General features: G+C 60.6%; 1 protein-coding gene across 1 annotated transcript in view; it reads right to left on the reverse strand.

Annotated features, from left to right (window-relative positions):
* PRKCZ (protein kinase C zeta) overlaps positions 1-13,209 on the reverse strand; it is a 99,171-nt gene that overhangs the window by 4,140 nt on the left and 81,822 nt on the right. The window contains exons 11-16 of the mRNA XM_047085498.1: positions 5,747-5,833; positions 3,867-4,002; positions 3,578-3,665; positions 1,845-1,964; positions 1,096-1,175; positions 598-687 (exon numbers count right to left, since the gene is read on the reverse strand). Of these exons, the coding sequence (XP_046941454.1) occupies positions 598-687; positions 1,096-1,175; positions 1,845-1,964; positions 3,578-3,665; positions 3,867-4,002; positions 5,747-5,833 (601 nt within the window). The remainder of the gene's footprint in view (positions 1-597; positions 688-1,095; positions 1,176-1,844; positions 1,965-3,577; positions 3,666-3,866; positions 4,003-5,746; positions 5,834-13,209) is intronic.

Raw genomic sequence — 13,209 nt, forward strand, 5'->3', positions numbered from 1 at the left:
CCAGAGAGGGGCTTTCACGTGATGTAGTTCAAGCTCAAGTTCAACATGTACTTAGTGAGCTAATCTCCTTTTCCTCAGAGGAGCATATTTTCAAGGTTATATTTCAGTAACTTGCAACCATCTATGTATTTCAAAACAAAATTGGTTCAATTTCCCTTTAGCACCAGAAACCACGGCATGAAGGTCGGAAGGGCTTGCACACTTTGCTGTTAGCAGCAGCCCGGGACGGGAACAAGAAAGGCAGCTCTGGAAAACCAACTATGAAACCAGAGAAGACACCCCTCGCTGGGCTGGCTCCCACCACTGGATTTCTGACCAGGCGGTGTGGTCACAGATCAAGGACATTCCCAAGGGGACCCAAGGCGGTATAGCGTGTGCTAGGGGACTCCCAGGCAGGACTTCTCCTAGGACCACCTGGGACCACTGTCCCAGGGGCTTATCATAGCCCCACAGGGTCCCTGTCAATTATAGGTGAACAGGTGAGTTTCCAAATCGCTTCCGGGGCCCAGACCCTCACGAAGGCAGGAACCATGCCCTTCACCCCCATCCCTGCCTCGGGGGCGAGGTGGGGTAGGAACTGGGTCTTTTGTGCTTTACCAGGTCCCAGTCGATGCTGCGAAAAAATGCATGAGACTTGATATCGGAAAATCCAGTCTGTGGCCGGCAACCGAGCCTCTCTTTGGGGTCCTAGGGGTCAGAGATCAAATAAGGACATGTCAGCATTGAGCAAAGAAGCCCCAAGTCACGGCAAGAGAAAACCAGCTTTCCTTCCCTCCAGGATAGAAAGGGCTTCCTCGAATCATCTCCAGCCAGTCTTAACCAGCCCGGTGATGAGCAGACATTCCCTTCACTAAAAATTCTACCCCTAACACCGGAGGCTTCGTTAAATTTCTCTTTGGCATAATTTCGCATTTCATGTTTCGTCAAGTGTGACTAAAAACTGATGATTCACGGGACAGAGGTCAAACAGGGAGGCAGAGATTCACACCCACCCCGAGGCGTCCCACAGCTGACCCTGGAAACAAGTGCCCGCGGGGCCCCGGTCAGCCCAGGCAGCCACAGACGGGACGGGACGTCAGGGCGGCCACAGTGTACCTTGTTTAAAAATCCTTTCAAGACGTGGGAGGCTTTCACGGAGAGGAATCGGGGGATCCGGATGGGTTTCTCCAGGATTACTGCAACGATCGGGGCCCTGGTGAGGAGTCTGTGTCCCTCCCGACGCTCCCTACTGTGTTTGCTCTGCCCAGCTACCCGGGAGCTCCAAACCCTTTCTGAGCAAGAGTGTCCAGGGCGCTCTTAGGGCCCTGGCCCCTCTTCCCTCCATGCAGCAGGGCCTCTCACCCACAGAAGGTCCCCCACACCCCCCATGTGCGCATAGTCACAGGTGCCCAGGACCACACAGGAGCCAAGAGCATCCTCACAAACGTGGGCGCCTCCACACACGACCGCCAGAGGGCGCCGTGGGGACCCGGTGTTCCTGGGCATCAGCATCCTGCAGGCAGGTGTTCTGCACTTCTGGATGGCCTTGGCCTGGACCCTAACGGTGGCCCCGCCCACCCAGGCCTCCAGGGCGCACACCTGGCAGGGGCAGGGAGGAGTCTGGGCTACAGGAGGGCAGGCTGTCTTTCCTGGTGGGGCTCTCACTTCCCACCCCAGCCTTTGCCTTCCTGAGAGCCAGTCTATGAGGACGTGGCTTCTGTAGCACTGCAGGGGCCAGCCCGGGACCCTTCCATCCATAGCCCCCCAAAAGAGGAAACACCTGCTCCGTGAGGTGGGGACAGACCCGCGCGCACAGTCTGGGGGCGGCACCTGAACCCTTGGGAGACGCCCGGTGGCCCGCGCACCTTGAAAAAGGTAGTCCTCTGTGTTCATGTCGGGGTTGTCGGTGATGATGTCAAAGGGGGAGCGCCCGGCCATCATCTCAAACATCAGGACGCCCAGTGCCCACCAATCCACGCTGAACCCTGGAGGGATGGCAGAGGCCCGGCACACGGGCGGTCGGCAGGGGCACGGCTGCAGGATGGGTGTGCTCCAACCGCTGCGGGAGGCAGCCGAGTGGGGCGGTGTGCACGTCTCTGACCGGCGCTGTGACCCCTCTGCCCACCATCGTGGGGCCCTTGTCTTTTTCTTTCTTAACTAGTTGCAAAGCTGTTTTCACATCAGGGCCATTAACTCTATACCTGGCACTTTGCTGGTTTTTCAGATTGTCGTTTGGCCTTTAAACCTGCTTGTGGCCCCTTCGACCACACAGACGCATAAAACTGAGCACACCTGTTGGGCAGCCATCCTTTTCGTTTTCCTTCGGTTCACCTGAGCTTGAAAAAAATCCCTTCTCTAAGCCTGCAAAAACTCAGGGGCACCTGGGTGGCTCAGTCGGTTAAACGTCCAACTCTTGAGTTCAGCTCAGGTCCTGATCTCACGGTTCGTGAGTTCAAGCCCTGCATGGGCCTCTGTGCTGACCGTGGGGAACCTGCTTGGGATTCTCTCTCTCTCCCTCTCTCTTAAAAAAATAATAAACTTGAAAAAAAAAACCCCGTTTTTCACATCTTTCTATATTCACTGTTTCAGTTAATCTGACAGGGTTAACAATTTTATTGCACAGGGCAGCGGGAGTGGGAGAGCCTGGCTTCAGTCGTGCCCGCAGCCCCTAGACTGTTTGGGACAGTCGCCCCCATCCCGTCCCGGGCCAGCTTCTAGACTCTCCAACTTGGCCTGCCCATCTACTGGCTGTCCTTCCCTGTCTGGCTACTCAGCGACTTTGGTTATAGCAGCCTCCTGGGCGCCTCCTGCCCCAGAGGACAAGTGACCTACCCGCCCAGCCAGCCAGCCCCCATTTTCACGGCAAAGAAACGTTTAAAAATACTTGATGACATGTTTGTGATGTGCTCCACTGCAAACACTAGGACACAAGGGTGTGGGGTGTGCACACATGTACAAAGATGCATCACACATGTGAGCACACACACACGTATCCGGGGCACACACGCGAACACAGGCACGGGCACACACTGTAATCTCGTTTTCATTTCAAACCCGGAGAACGGACAGGTGCAGACACGCTCTTCACAGTCTGCAGGGCATTCTGGGTAACCTACAGCTGCTGGCTCGGTTTACAGCCGTGTCTCTCCCACTGACTGGGGGCAGGACACCAACTGGGGCTCCAGGCCTGGGGGCTCGTGGCTTCGTGTGGGTTTTCCTCCTTCCCAACCCCTTAGGGCTCCTCGACAAAAGGAACCCCACGCAGTGTCCTCCACCAGGGGACGCTTGAATGGACACCCGGGACACGTGGGAGCCACACAGGTTCACATAGGGCGGAGGCCAGCGGGTGACAGGAGGGAACAAAGTGAGGGCTGTGTGTTTTAGGTGTAATTTGGTCAATAAAACCGCTCTCCCGGCTGTGGGGTCCGTGGTTAGGTCCCCCGGCAGCGTCAGCCCCAGCAGGTCAACCAACCTGACCCTCTGCATCGCGCCCGCATCCCCGAGGGGTCAGGGGTCCCTTACAGGGGTGGGGGGCTGTGCTCGTCCACACCCGCCTGCTGTGTGCCTGCGAGCAGCCCCGTCCCGCAGCCCCGCTCACCGTACTCCTCTCCCCGCAGGATCTCCGGGGCGATGTAATTCGGGGTCCCGCAGAACGTGCTGGTGGTGTCGCCAGGGCCCAGGCCTTCCTGCGGGGACACAGTCAGTTACCAGGAAGGAAGAAAAGTGTCTGAGGTCGGTTAGAGCAGGAGGCGCCTCGCCCGGGCCCCTTCGGGCTGCGGTGACCGGGCGGTCAGCACCTCCGACCCTGAGCGGCTGAGACGGCCACGGTGCTATGCTGACCGTGGATTCCGGGGGCAGGCGGGGTGGCCCTGGGGCCGGGTGCTCGCCTTGCACATGCCGTAGTCCGTTAACTTGATGTGGCCATCCGCGTCGAGGAGGACGTTGTCCAGCTTCAGGTCCCGGTAGATGATCCCTCTCTCGTGTAAGAAGTTGAGCGCGACGCAGATCTCAGCGGCGTAGAATCTGGGGGCGGCAGAGCGGAGTCAATGAGGCGCCTGGACGAGAGGCCCGGGTCCAGACAGAGCGGGAGCTGGGGGGACGCCCGACGCCCCGGGGTCCTCATGCTCACCCAGCACGTGGGGCCAACCACACCGCCAGAGGCGCTCAGTGTCCCAGACGTTAGGGGAGCGCAGATCGGGACCACCACACACCCGCTAGGATGGCCACTCTCAGAGACGGGCGGAAAGTAAGCCATCCTGGCGAGGACGTGGAGTGGACTGTGAGAGCACGACCGGTGGGCGCTCCCGTGGAGAACGGCACGGAGGGTCCTCAGTAAGCTAACACGGGAATGCCGCGCGACGCAGCGTCCCGAAGGGCTGTCTGCACACCCCCGGTCACCGTAGCCAAAGGCGGGAGCAGTGTCAGACGGGCGGGTAAGCAAAACGGGGTCCCTCCATACAAGGGAACATTCCTGAGCCTGCTGCAACAATGAAGCCTGAGGACGTCGGCCAGTCCTCAGAGGACACATGCCTAGGATTCCACTCTCGAGGTCTCTTGGGGGGACTGGGGAGGGGCTGGGGGCCAGCGTTTCACAGGGGCAGAGCATCAGTTGGGGAAGATGGAAAGTTCTGGAGGCGGGCGGTGGGGATGGGCTCATGACCGTGTGGATGTGCCTCATGTCCCTGAGCTGTGCGTTTACAATGGCGAGAATGGTGTATTTTGGGTTACGTCTGTTCTACCACAATCAAAGAAAAAGAAAACGTGAGGCGCCCAGGGGGCTCAGTCGGTTAAGCATCTGATTCTTGATTTCGGCTCAGGTCCTGATCTCACGGTTTGTGAGATCAAGCCCCATGTCTGCACTGACAGCGCGAAGCCTGCTTGGGATTCTCTCTCTCTCCCTCTCTCTCTGCCCCTCCCCCACGTGTGCCCTCTCGATCTCTCTCAAAATGGATAAACTTTAAGAAAATAATAAATAAATAAAAAAGAAAACGCCACTGTGTGGGGAGCGAGCCATTCCCTAAGCAGGTTAGTACCTGCCTTTCCCCGGAAAGGATGTAAGGTGACCAAAATCACTGTATGGGATTGATTTTTTTTTTTTTTAAATGTTTATTTATTTCTGAGAAAGAGAGAGACAGAACATGAGCGGGGGAGGGGCAGAGAGAGAGGGAGACACAGAATCTGAAGCAGGCTCCGGGCTCTGAGCCGTCAGCACAGAGCCCGATGCGGGGCTCGGACTCACAAACTGCGAGATCATGTCCAGAGCTGAAGTCGGACGCTCAACCGACCGAGCCACCCAGGCACCCCTGCGTGGAGTTGATTTAAGGGAGGTGATGAGGAGCAGGATGGAAAACAGGAAGGAGGTAGAGAGGAGATTCACACTTAGGGCCGAGGCTGCGGAGGGAGGGCGGGCGGGGTGGGTGGCCCCGAGAGTCACTGTCACTTCAATAGAGATGGGTTATTCTCCTCCGAGAGCCATCGCCCTGCCTCCGTGAACCAGAACCAGAGGCGGCGGCCATGATGCCCACTCAGGTGAGTTCCCAGCAGGAGTGTGCCCCTCCCCCCCATTTTGGCAACAGGAAAGAGGCAAAACAGCTCGGCGGTGTCCCCGTGCGCACATACTCGCCTAGGAAGCACCCGCTTCTCCGGGCGACGCGCCAGCTGGCTCTGGAGTCTGACACTCGGCAGGGGACAGCAACGTCCTCTTTGCTGTGCCCCCCCGGGGCCCTCCCAGCTCCTTGCCGGCCTGCGCCCGCCTGCCCACACCCACCTGGCATGGTCCTCTGGAAGCTTCCTCTGTCTCTGCATGTGGAACATGAGGTCCCCGCCGTTGACATACTCTATGACCAGGAACAGCCTGGAGGGAGACAGAGGGTGGTTGGGGCTGGGACCCCAGGGCGGCCCGTGCGGACCTCACCAGCGGGGGTTCAACGTGGGGAAGCCCCGGCACCAGGAACACTGGGCCAGGCTGCGGGCGCGTCAGCTCTCCTCCCATGAGGAGGGAGGCCCCTGGGTCACCTGACCCCTCTCGCAGGGTGAGGCATGCGGCCCAGCCCGAAGAGTTGGGTCACTGTGGCAACATCCTGGGGGGCGTGCTCTCAGTTCCAAAAGAGAACACCGGGACAATCCCGTTCAGCCGCTCGTGTCCCTCAGCACAGGAGCAAGCACTCCCCCCACGGAGCCGGCCTTAGGGTAAAGGAGGTGAAGTATGGCAGGGGCGGGGGCCGGAGGCCACTGCGGGAAGGGAGGGCACCACGTGCACAGGTGGCTGGGGAAGGTGCCCCAAGAGGGCAGACGCAGGTCATGGAGCTGCAGGGCCACCCCGGAGACAGAGGGGACAGGAGAGCGGTGTGCGGGTGCACAGGCCAGGTGAGGGGTGACGACGTCCGGCGAGTGACCGCTCTGGCCGCCGAGTCCGGGTGGACCCCAGGGAGGCACAAGGAGGTGCCCTGTTGCCGGGCGGGAGCCCAGGAGGTTTGGATGGGGGCGGGGCGGTGAGCAGGCTCCAGGGACGGCGGGCGAGGTTGCGGGGGGCTGGACACCGGACGGACAGCCCCGGCACAGGGGTGACTTCATGGTGAGAGGCCTGGGGGCAGCTGGGCAGGGCGGCCCGAGTGACCCTGTGTGACCCCGCGACTAAGGAACTAAGACCACACGCTGTCCCAGTCTCCAGGCCATCTACCGCGTGGTTCCTACTGCATGACCTCTTTCTCGTTCGGTAAGATGCCGTTTTCAACGTTTTCAAAGTTAAACTCACGCACAATCTTCCAGAAACACCCCGTTGAGGGCAGATCATGGTTCCTCCGGGCGGGGAGTGGGAGGGTCACAGGCGCCCACACGACCGGAGAAGACGGGCTCCGTCCCCCTACCAAGGTTCTTACACACTTACAAGAGCAACGGCCCAAAATCTGTGAATCCACAGATGGGAACAGGCCCGAGCAGCCCCGGCCACCCGGCCCGTGGCGGGGGGCGAGTCAACCCTCACTCTGCTCCCCTGCTCCAAAGGGCACATCTGGTGCAGAAACCTGGACCTCCCCACAGATTCGGCTGTGTCTGTGACGCTCCCCCCGCACAAAGCCTCGCCCGCTCACGTGTGTGTTGTGTGTTGGCATTCACGCTGCAGCAGAGGTAAGAGGGTTCACGCCACCATCTGGCTCTGACAGTTTGCACAGGCGGCCACCAGGACGGAAGTGTGGCAAAGGTCATCGGACCCCTGGGAAGAGACCCCCGGACCTCTAACCCCGAGGGTGACTTCAGATGCAGGGCAGAGATTTTCCACAAGGACCAGGAATCACGTCCCCAGGCGATACGGCTCCCTTGACAACCTGCACCCCCAGCAGCAACGTTCACCCCAACGCTGTGCTCCCCGGGAAACGCTGCTGGGGCCCGGCCCGCCTGCGGTGACATCAGGTGATGATGCAACCCCACGCCGTGGCCAGAGACAATAACGGTACGCTAACTCTGGGGAGGGCATCGGGAGCTTTAAGGAGCCGAAAAATGGAGGGGACGTTTAAAAACGGAGCAGTGGAAGCAAAGGTAGTTTCCTTTTTCCACCCAGAGAAAAGCCGTGGGAATCCGAGGGCACGCGGAGCCAGGCTGGGCTGGTCTGTGGTCCTGGGCTAATTCCCAGGTCAAGGGATTTGTTCACTTTGCAAAGCTGATCAAGCCCCAATCCCAGTGGAGGAGGAGCTCTGCTTTCTTTGCCAAGGCGGTGGCAGACCTATGTTTTCCTCCGTTTTTGGTCTACAGATAAACCTAAGACTGCTTTCGGCGTTTCCTCAGAGCAACACTGCACCAGAGTCACAGGGCTCACCTCCCGCTAGTGCCCCTGGCGCGCGGGGCAGATCCCGTGTAGTGCGAGTCCCTTCACCCACAGCCCCTCCCAACCCAGAGGGGGGCCGGCGACAGGTGGAGGAGGCCTGGGGCGGCCCTTCAGCATCGGATGGCCAACCTCTGCCCAACTCCCCCCAGCCTGCGTGTCCGACACCGGGAAGGGAAGGAAGCAGGACTGAGGAGCCCAGGTCCACGCCTAACCCTGCCCTGACCCCCCCCAAGAGGGGGACCGAGGGGCTGTGCCCCGCTGGCTGCAGTAAACCCGGGCATGGGACTCCCACGGACCCCCACAGAGCCTCAGAGCGAGAGCCCAGCGTGCACTCACTCCTCAGAGCCGAGGACCTAGCACCCCCTCCCCCACGTCTCCCCACCCCTGGGGAATAAAGCCCCCAGCCCCCCAAACCAGTCAGACGGAAACATCGATGCCACAGGATAGAGCGAGCTTGGGTCAGCAGGTGATACTATGAACTAGGTAGGGGCCGGCGCGACCTGTTTGTAAATAAAGCTTTATCGGGACACTGGCGAGTGTCGGTGTCTCCGTGCTGGGTAGGGCTGCCTGCACCACGGCAAACACTTCCGACACGAACCGAGCGGCCCTCAGAGGTGAAAATCCTTACTGTCTGACCCTCTGAGAGAAGGTGCAGGCCCCTGGTAGGAGAAATAAGGACGGCTCGTGCGGCCTCACCGAAGCTCGGGCAGTGACCTCAGCACATCCGCGCCTTAACGGTCCGCCCGGTGACCGAGAGGCAAAGCTCTACCCCTCCCCTACTTCACACGCGGATGGCCGGGGCCCTGCAAGGCTAAAGGACTCCCTCGGGGTCACGGTCGCTGTTGACGAGACCTGACGTCACACGAGGCCGGGGCACCGAGACCCCAGGCTCAGAAGCCCCGCTTGCAGGTGCCCTTCCCACACCACGGGGGCCGTCGCCCCCGCCCCGCCCCGAGGGAACGGTCCCGGGAGGAAGGAGAAGCTGCTCGGGAGACAGAGGAAAAGAAGAACTCGTGGTGAACGGCAAGGAGGGGAGGCGGGAGGCAAGGCCGGTGAGCCCCCCAGGACCGGGCTGGTCGATGATGGCAGAGAGGTGCCGGCAAAAGGCGGAAGCTTCCGGAGCGGGAGACACTGCAGAACACACCCACCCGTGGCTGGGGCCTGGAGGCTCGGCCCAGGGACGCAGGGGCCGAGCTGGGGCAGGCATCCTCACCCGGGAGAGGGACACACAACGGCTCAGGAGGCCACCTGGGCACGGAACGGAGCAAAGCAAAGCAGGAGAGGCCACTGCCGCGAAGTGGCCGCAGGACGCCGGCGGGAGCGCGTTCCCGCCAGGAAAACGTAAAAGTCATGTGTACAAAAGCTGGCAGGCAGAGGGGGAGGCAGCTCCTTCCAAAGCCCCAGCCCCAGGCATCTCGTGAGGTCCTGCCAAGAGATGCCAGCGCAATTGAGAATGTTCTAGAGAATACAAAACTCAAAAATCCAGCGAGGATGGCGCAAGAAGCGTACAGAACGGATATTGGTGAAAACTCCTAGAAGAACCACCTGCAAACCAAATCTAAAAGCACATTAACAATAATGCACGGACGTGGCCTTGTCCCCCAGGGAGCCAAGCAAACGTCAACCCCACGTGTACCTCGTGACGGCACAGCTCAGGGGCTTAGTAACGGCTGCGTCCCGACATGGTGGGGACACTGACACGTCCTTTCTCCCTTCTACTTTTATTCTTTATTTTTAAAATGTTTATTTATTATGTGTGGGGTGGGGAGGGGCAGAGAGAGACTCCCAAGAAGGCTCCCAGGTCAGCACAGAGCCCGACGCGGGGCTCAAACTCACAAAACAGGAGGTCACGACCTCAGCTGAACTGACTCAGGTTGCTTTTCAACCGACTGAGCCACCCGGGCACCCACGGCCACGTTCTTTCTGGACGGTAAACTAGAAACAAGGCCACTATCCCTGCTGGTTACTGGCCTGTCCGCTCTCAGCCTGTCCGGAACCTTCATGCAACTCCTGGGGCTGGGAGCCTGCAAACTGTAGCCCAGGTTCCCGGGGGAGGCCCCGGAGGAGACCAGGTGACAGTCGTCCAAGCGTCAGGAGGGGACGGCTCCGGCAGGTGAGGCACCCCTTCTGCAGATGCAGAGCCCGGTGTGATGGCCGCAGGTGGGGACACCGGCCTCTGCTGTCCCCCACCTCCCCAGCCTCTTGCGGGAGCAGGTGTCTGTGTGACGCTCGTCAGGTGGCTTGGTGCCACTTTTCCCACAGCAGCTGCCGATGCGCTCACGATGCAAACATCAGAACACTCCCACGAGGTCGGGAAGAGGCCAGGCTCGCCCACTGCCACCCGCCGCCCACGTGAGGCAGCACGGGCCGCGTCATCAGAGAAAGAGGTGAACAGACGCATGGACGGGAAGCGAGGGGTGGCCTCCTGTCTACCAGCGTTCTAAGCACACGTCTGAAAAGCCAGGAGGGAGCAAAGCTTAGCCGGCCGCTCTGCGGGGAGGAAAGAACTCGGGCCGGAACGACACCAGGGAGTGGAGACTCCGCACGGAGAAAACTGTACCCACGTCAAAAAGCAAACAGCAGAAAGGAAAAAATAAGACGAAAAGCGTGACAGTGAAAATCCAGGGCGCTGGGGGTCCACTGAGTTGTCTCCCCCCCCGGCGTTTCTCTGCATTTTAAGACTGCACAGGGGCACCTGGAGGGCTCAGTCGGGAGACAGTGTGGCTCTTGATCTCGGGGTCGTGAGTTCGAGCCCCACATGGAGGTGGCTTTAAATAACTAAATAAATAGAAAAATAAAATTGCATCAAGTTTTTAAAAGAGGCTACACTTTTCTGTGGCCTCTGAGGTCGCAGTCTGTCCTGACAACTTCCTGGACACGAGGAGCCCTGGGTTCGTCTGAGCCCGAGTGAGAACTGTCCTGGGCCAGGATGACTTGGCCTCATGGCCTCATCCAAGTCAGGTCCCCAGGTGCTGAGGGGGCAGTCCCATGCCGCAGAGCATGGCCTGCGCCCAGGCTCCTCTGTCCTCAAGCACACGGCGATAACGCGCCTGCCCCCAACTTGTCCTGGCCCCAAAGCGGCCGGTCGCCTCTGGATGAGGAAGACACAACCACCCGCTTGCACACAAGAGCAGTGTATGGTCCCCGGTGGCAGGAGGGCTCGGCGCTGAGGCCCTGGGGACGGACGCTGGTCCCTCAGGGCCCCTCACCGTTCGGGGCTTCGAGACGGTCCATCAACACTGCCCTCGATGTTTCCAAAAGCAGTGCCGTCTACCTGGGCTTGTGAAGGTAAAGCGGAGAGCCCCCCAAAACCTCCTGAAGGTGGGACTGAACGACCCTCCCCCCACTGCGCCCTCCCTGCTGGGGGGTCCAGGGCCCAGGCAGTCCCACTGTGGGAACCGGGTCGGGGCCAAATCTTAACCCTTTCGGACGGGCCAGGTACAAAAGGAGCAAATGCATCGATGGCTCTGCCCCACCCCCCCCCCCACCACGTGACACCTGCTTCTTTAATTCCAGGCTCACATTAAATCATGACTCTGACAAGCGTATTGTAATTTGAATGCGCGGTGGCTCACGCGCTCACAGGGGAGGCGCCCATGCTCCTGCCCCGCTCACGGCCTCCCTCTGATCCCACGGCCCCGAGGCAGCCTGGTTTTCCCCCAGCCCCCAGGGACACGGTTTGCCTCTGCTCAGCCGCCTCTCGCCTCCCAACCATCCCCCGGCCTCCACCGTGTGCACAACCACGTGCTGCACGCGAGCTCTCCCGCACTCTCGGGGCTGCTTGGGGATCCTGCCTGGCATCGGGCAACACACTCCATCCCCAGCTCCGCTCTGAGCTTTCCCTTCAGGCCTCCGTGTGCCCACAGGGCCTCTGCTCATGCCCTGACCCCACGCTGCCAACCCTCCCGGGGACTGGGCTTCGGGCTTCCCCAGCACAACACCACCTCGCTGGGAATTGCCGTCGCCTCGGTTTCCCCGGAGCCTAAATGGTTGTGCACAGCTTCGGTATGGCCCCTTACATCTACAAGCCGTCTCCTGCTCCTTCCTGACACACACCAGCTCGCCTGGGACACATCCCTGCCACCTGCCCCGCGGAGAGGTGCTAGGGCCGAGCTCCAGCCCCCTCCTCACCCCTGCTCTCAGGGCCTTCCCGGGCCGTCGCTCACGCACTGCGGTCCCTCCTCGAGCCAGGGCCATTACTGAGTCCCGGCTGACATCTCTCCAGAGCTCCAGGCAAGTATTCGAGTGCAGTTTATAAAGAGCACACAGAATAACACTGGCTAAGTGGCATTTAATACCTAGACACCACTTTGAACCAAGAGCAATTCACTCGAGTGTCTAAGTCGGTGGAGAGCGCACGAGGCTCTTCCACAAACAAACAAGGGTGTAACAGGCTCCTTCTGTTTCCAAGCGAGCACGCCCCCCACGCGGAGTGAGGGTACTACGATAAACCGAGGCACACGGAACAGCCAGTTAACTGCGAACGGTGTAACGGCAGCGTGCTCATCCGAGATCTGAGATCCCGCGAAGTGAGAAAAGTGTCCCCAGACTACTGCTTCATGGGGGGGTTGCTAAAAATAGCCACGTTAGCCCATTTTTCCTGGAACGGCTCAAACAGAAGCAATTCCTGTTGAGGCCACTTTGCAGTTGATTTTGGCCGCTCGCTGGAAGACGGGCGGTCGGTGCAGCGCTGACGTGGTCCCTCCGCGACGCAGGTGTTCGCTTTGTATCACAACATGACTGCACTTGTTTCGTGTGTTCGCGGCGATGTTACTGCCGAGCCGTAAAACTTGGGGTTTCCGCGTAGCCACGAGCGCGGACGCGGCCGCCCCGAGAGGCAGCCACAGCTCCGGTGGCTGACCATCCCGCGGTGTCGGCGGGCGCTGCTGCCCCCAAGGGTCCTGTCCCCGCGGCCGCCCCCACCCCGCACGCTGGGGCCTCCGCACGGCTCCTGACTTCAGTCCCTGGGGGGGGTCCTGCTGGCGGGAGGGTTTGTGGGCACAGTGCTCACAGACACCCGACCGCAACAGGGAGGCTGCTTGTCCCTCGGGGTCCCGACACCCCGCTGGCGGTGCCTCCGTTCAAAGGCACAGCACCCACGTGGAGAGAGGCCCTCACAGGGGCCCACGTCCACGCACAGGTGGCCACAAGCTGGGCCCGTGGCGACGGCTCCGTGTCCTACTAATCCCACAGGAGCCCCACGAGGCAGCAGCCCTGCAGCCCCGTTCCCAGAGGACACTGGGGCACAGAGAGGCGACCCCGTGCGAGGTCGCACCGCCGACAGCGGGGCCGGGCCTCCAGGCAGAAAACCGGGGGCTGCGTGCACGAGTCCTCCCAGCTCTCTGCTCTAGGGGGTCTCTCGGCGAATCGGGGTGACCTCCCAACCGTGTAAGCGGCTTTGCCAAGGCCGA

This window comes from Lynx rufus, unplaced genomic scaffold, assembly GCF_022079265.1.
Source record: "Lynx rufus isolate CCGP_SWC_20201006 ecotype Redwood Valley unplaced genomic scaffold, mLynRuf1.p SCAF_2, whole genome shotgun sequence".
Lineage (NCBI taxonomy): Eukaryota > Metazoa > Chordata > Mammalia > Carnivora > Felidae > Lynx > Lynx rufus.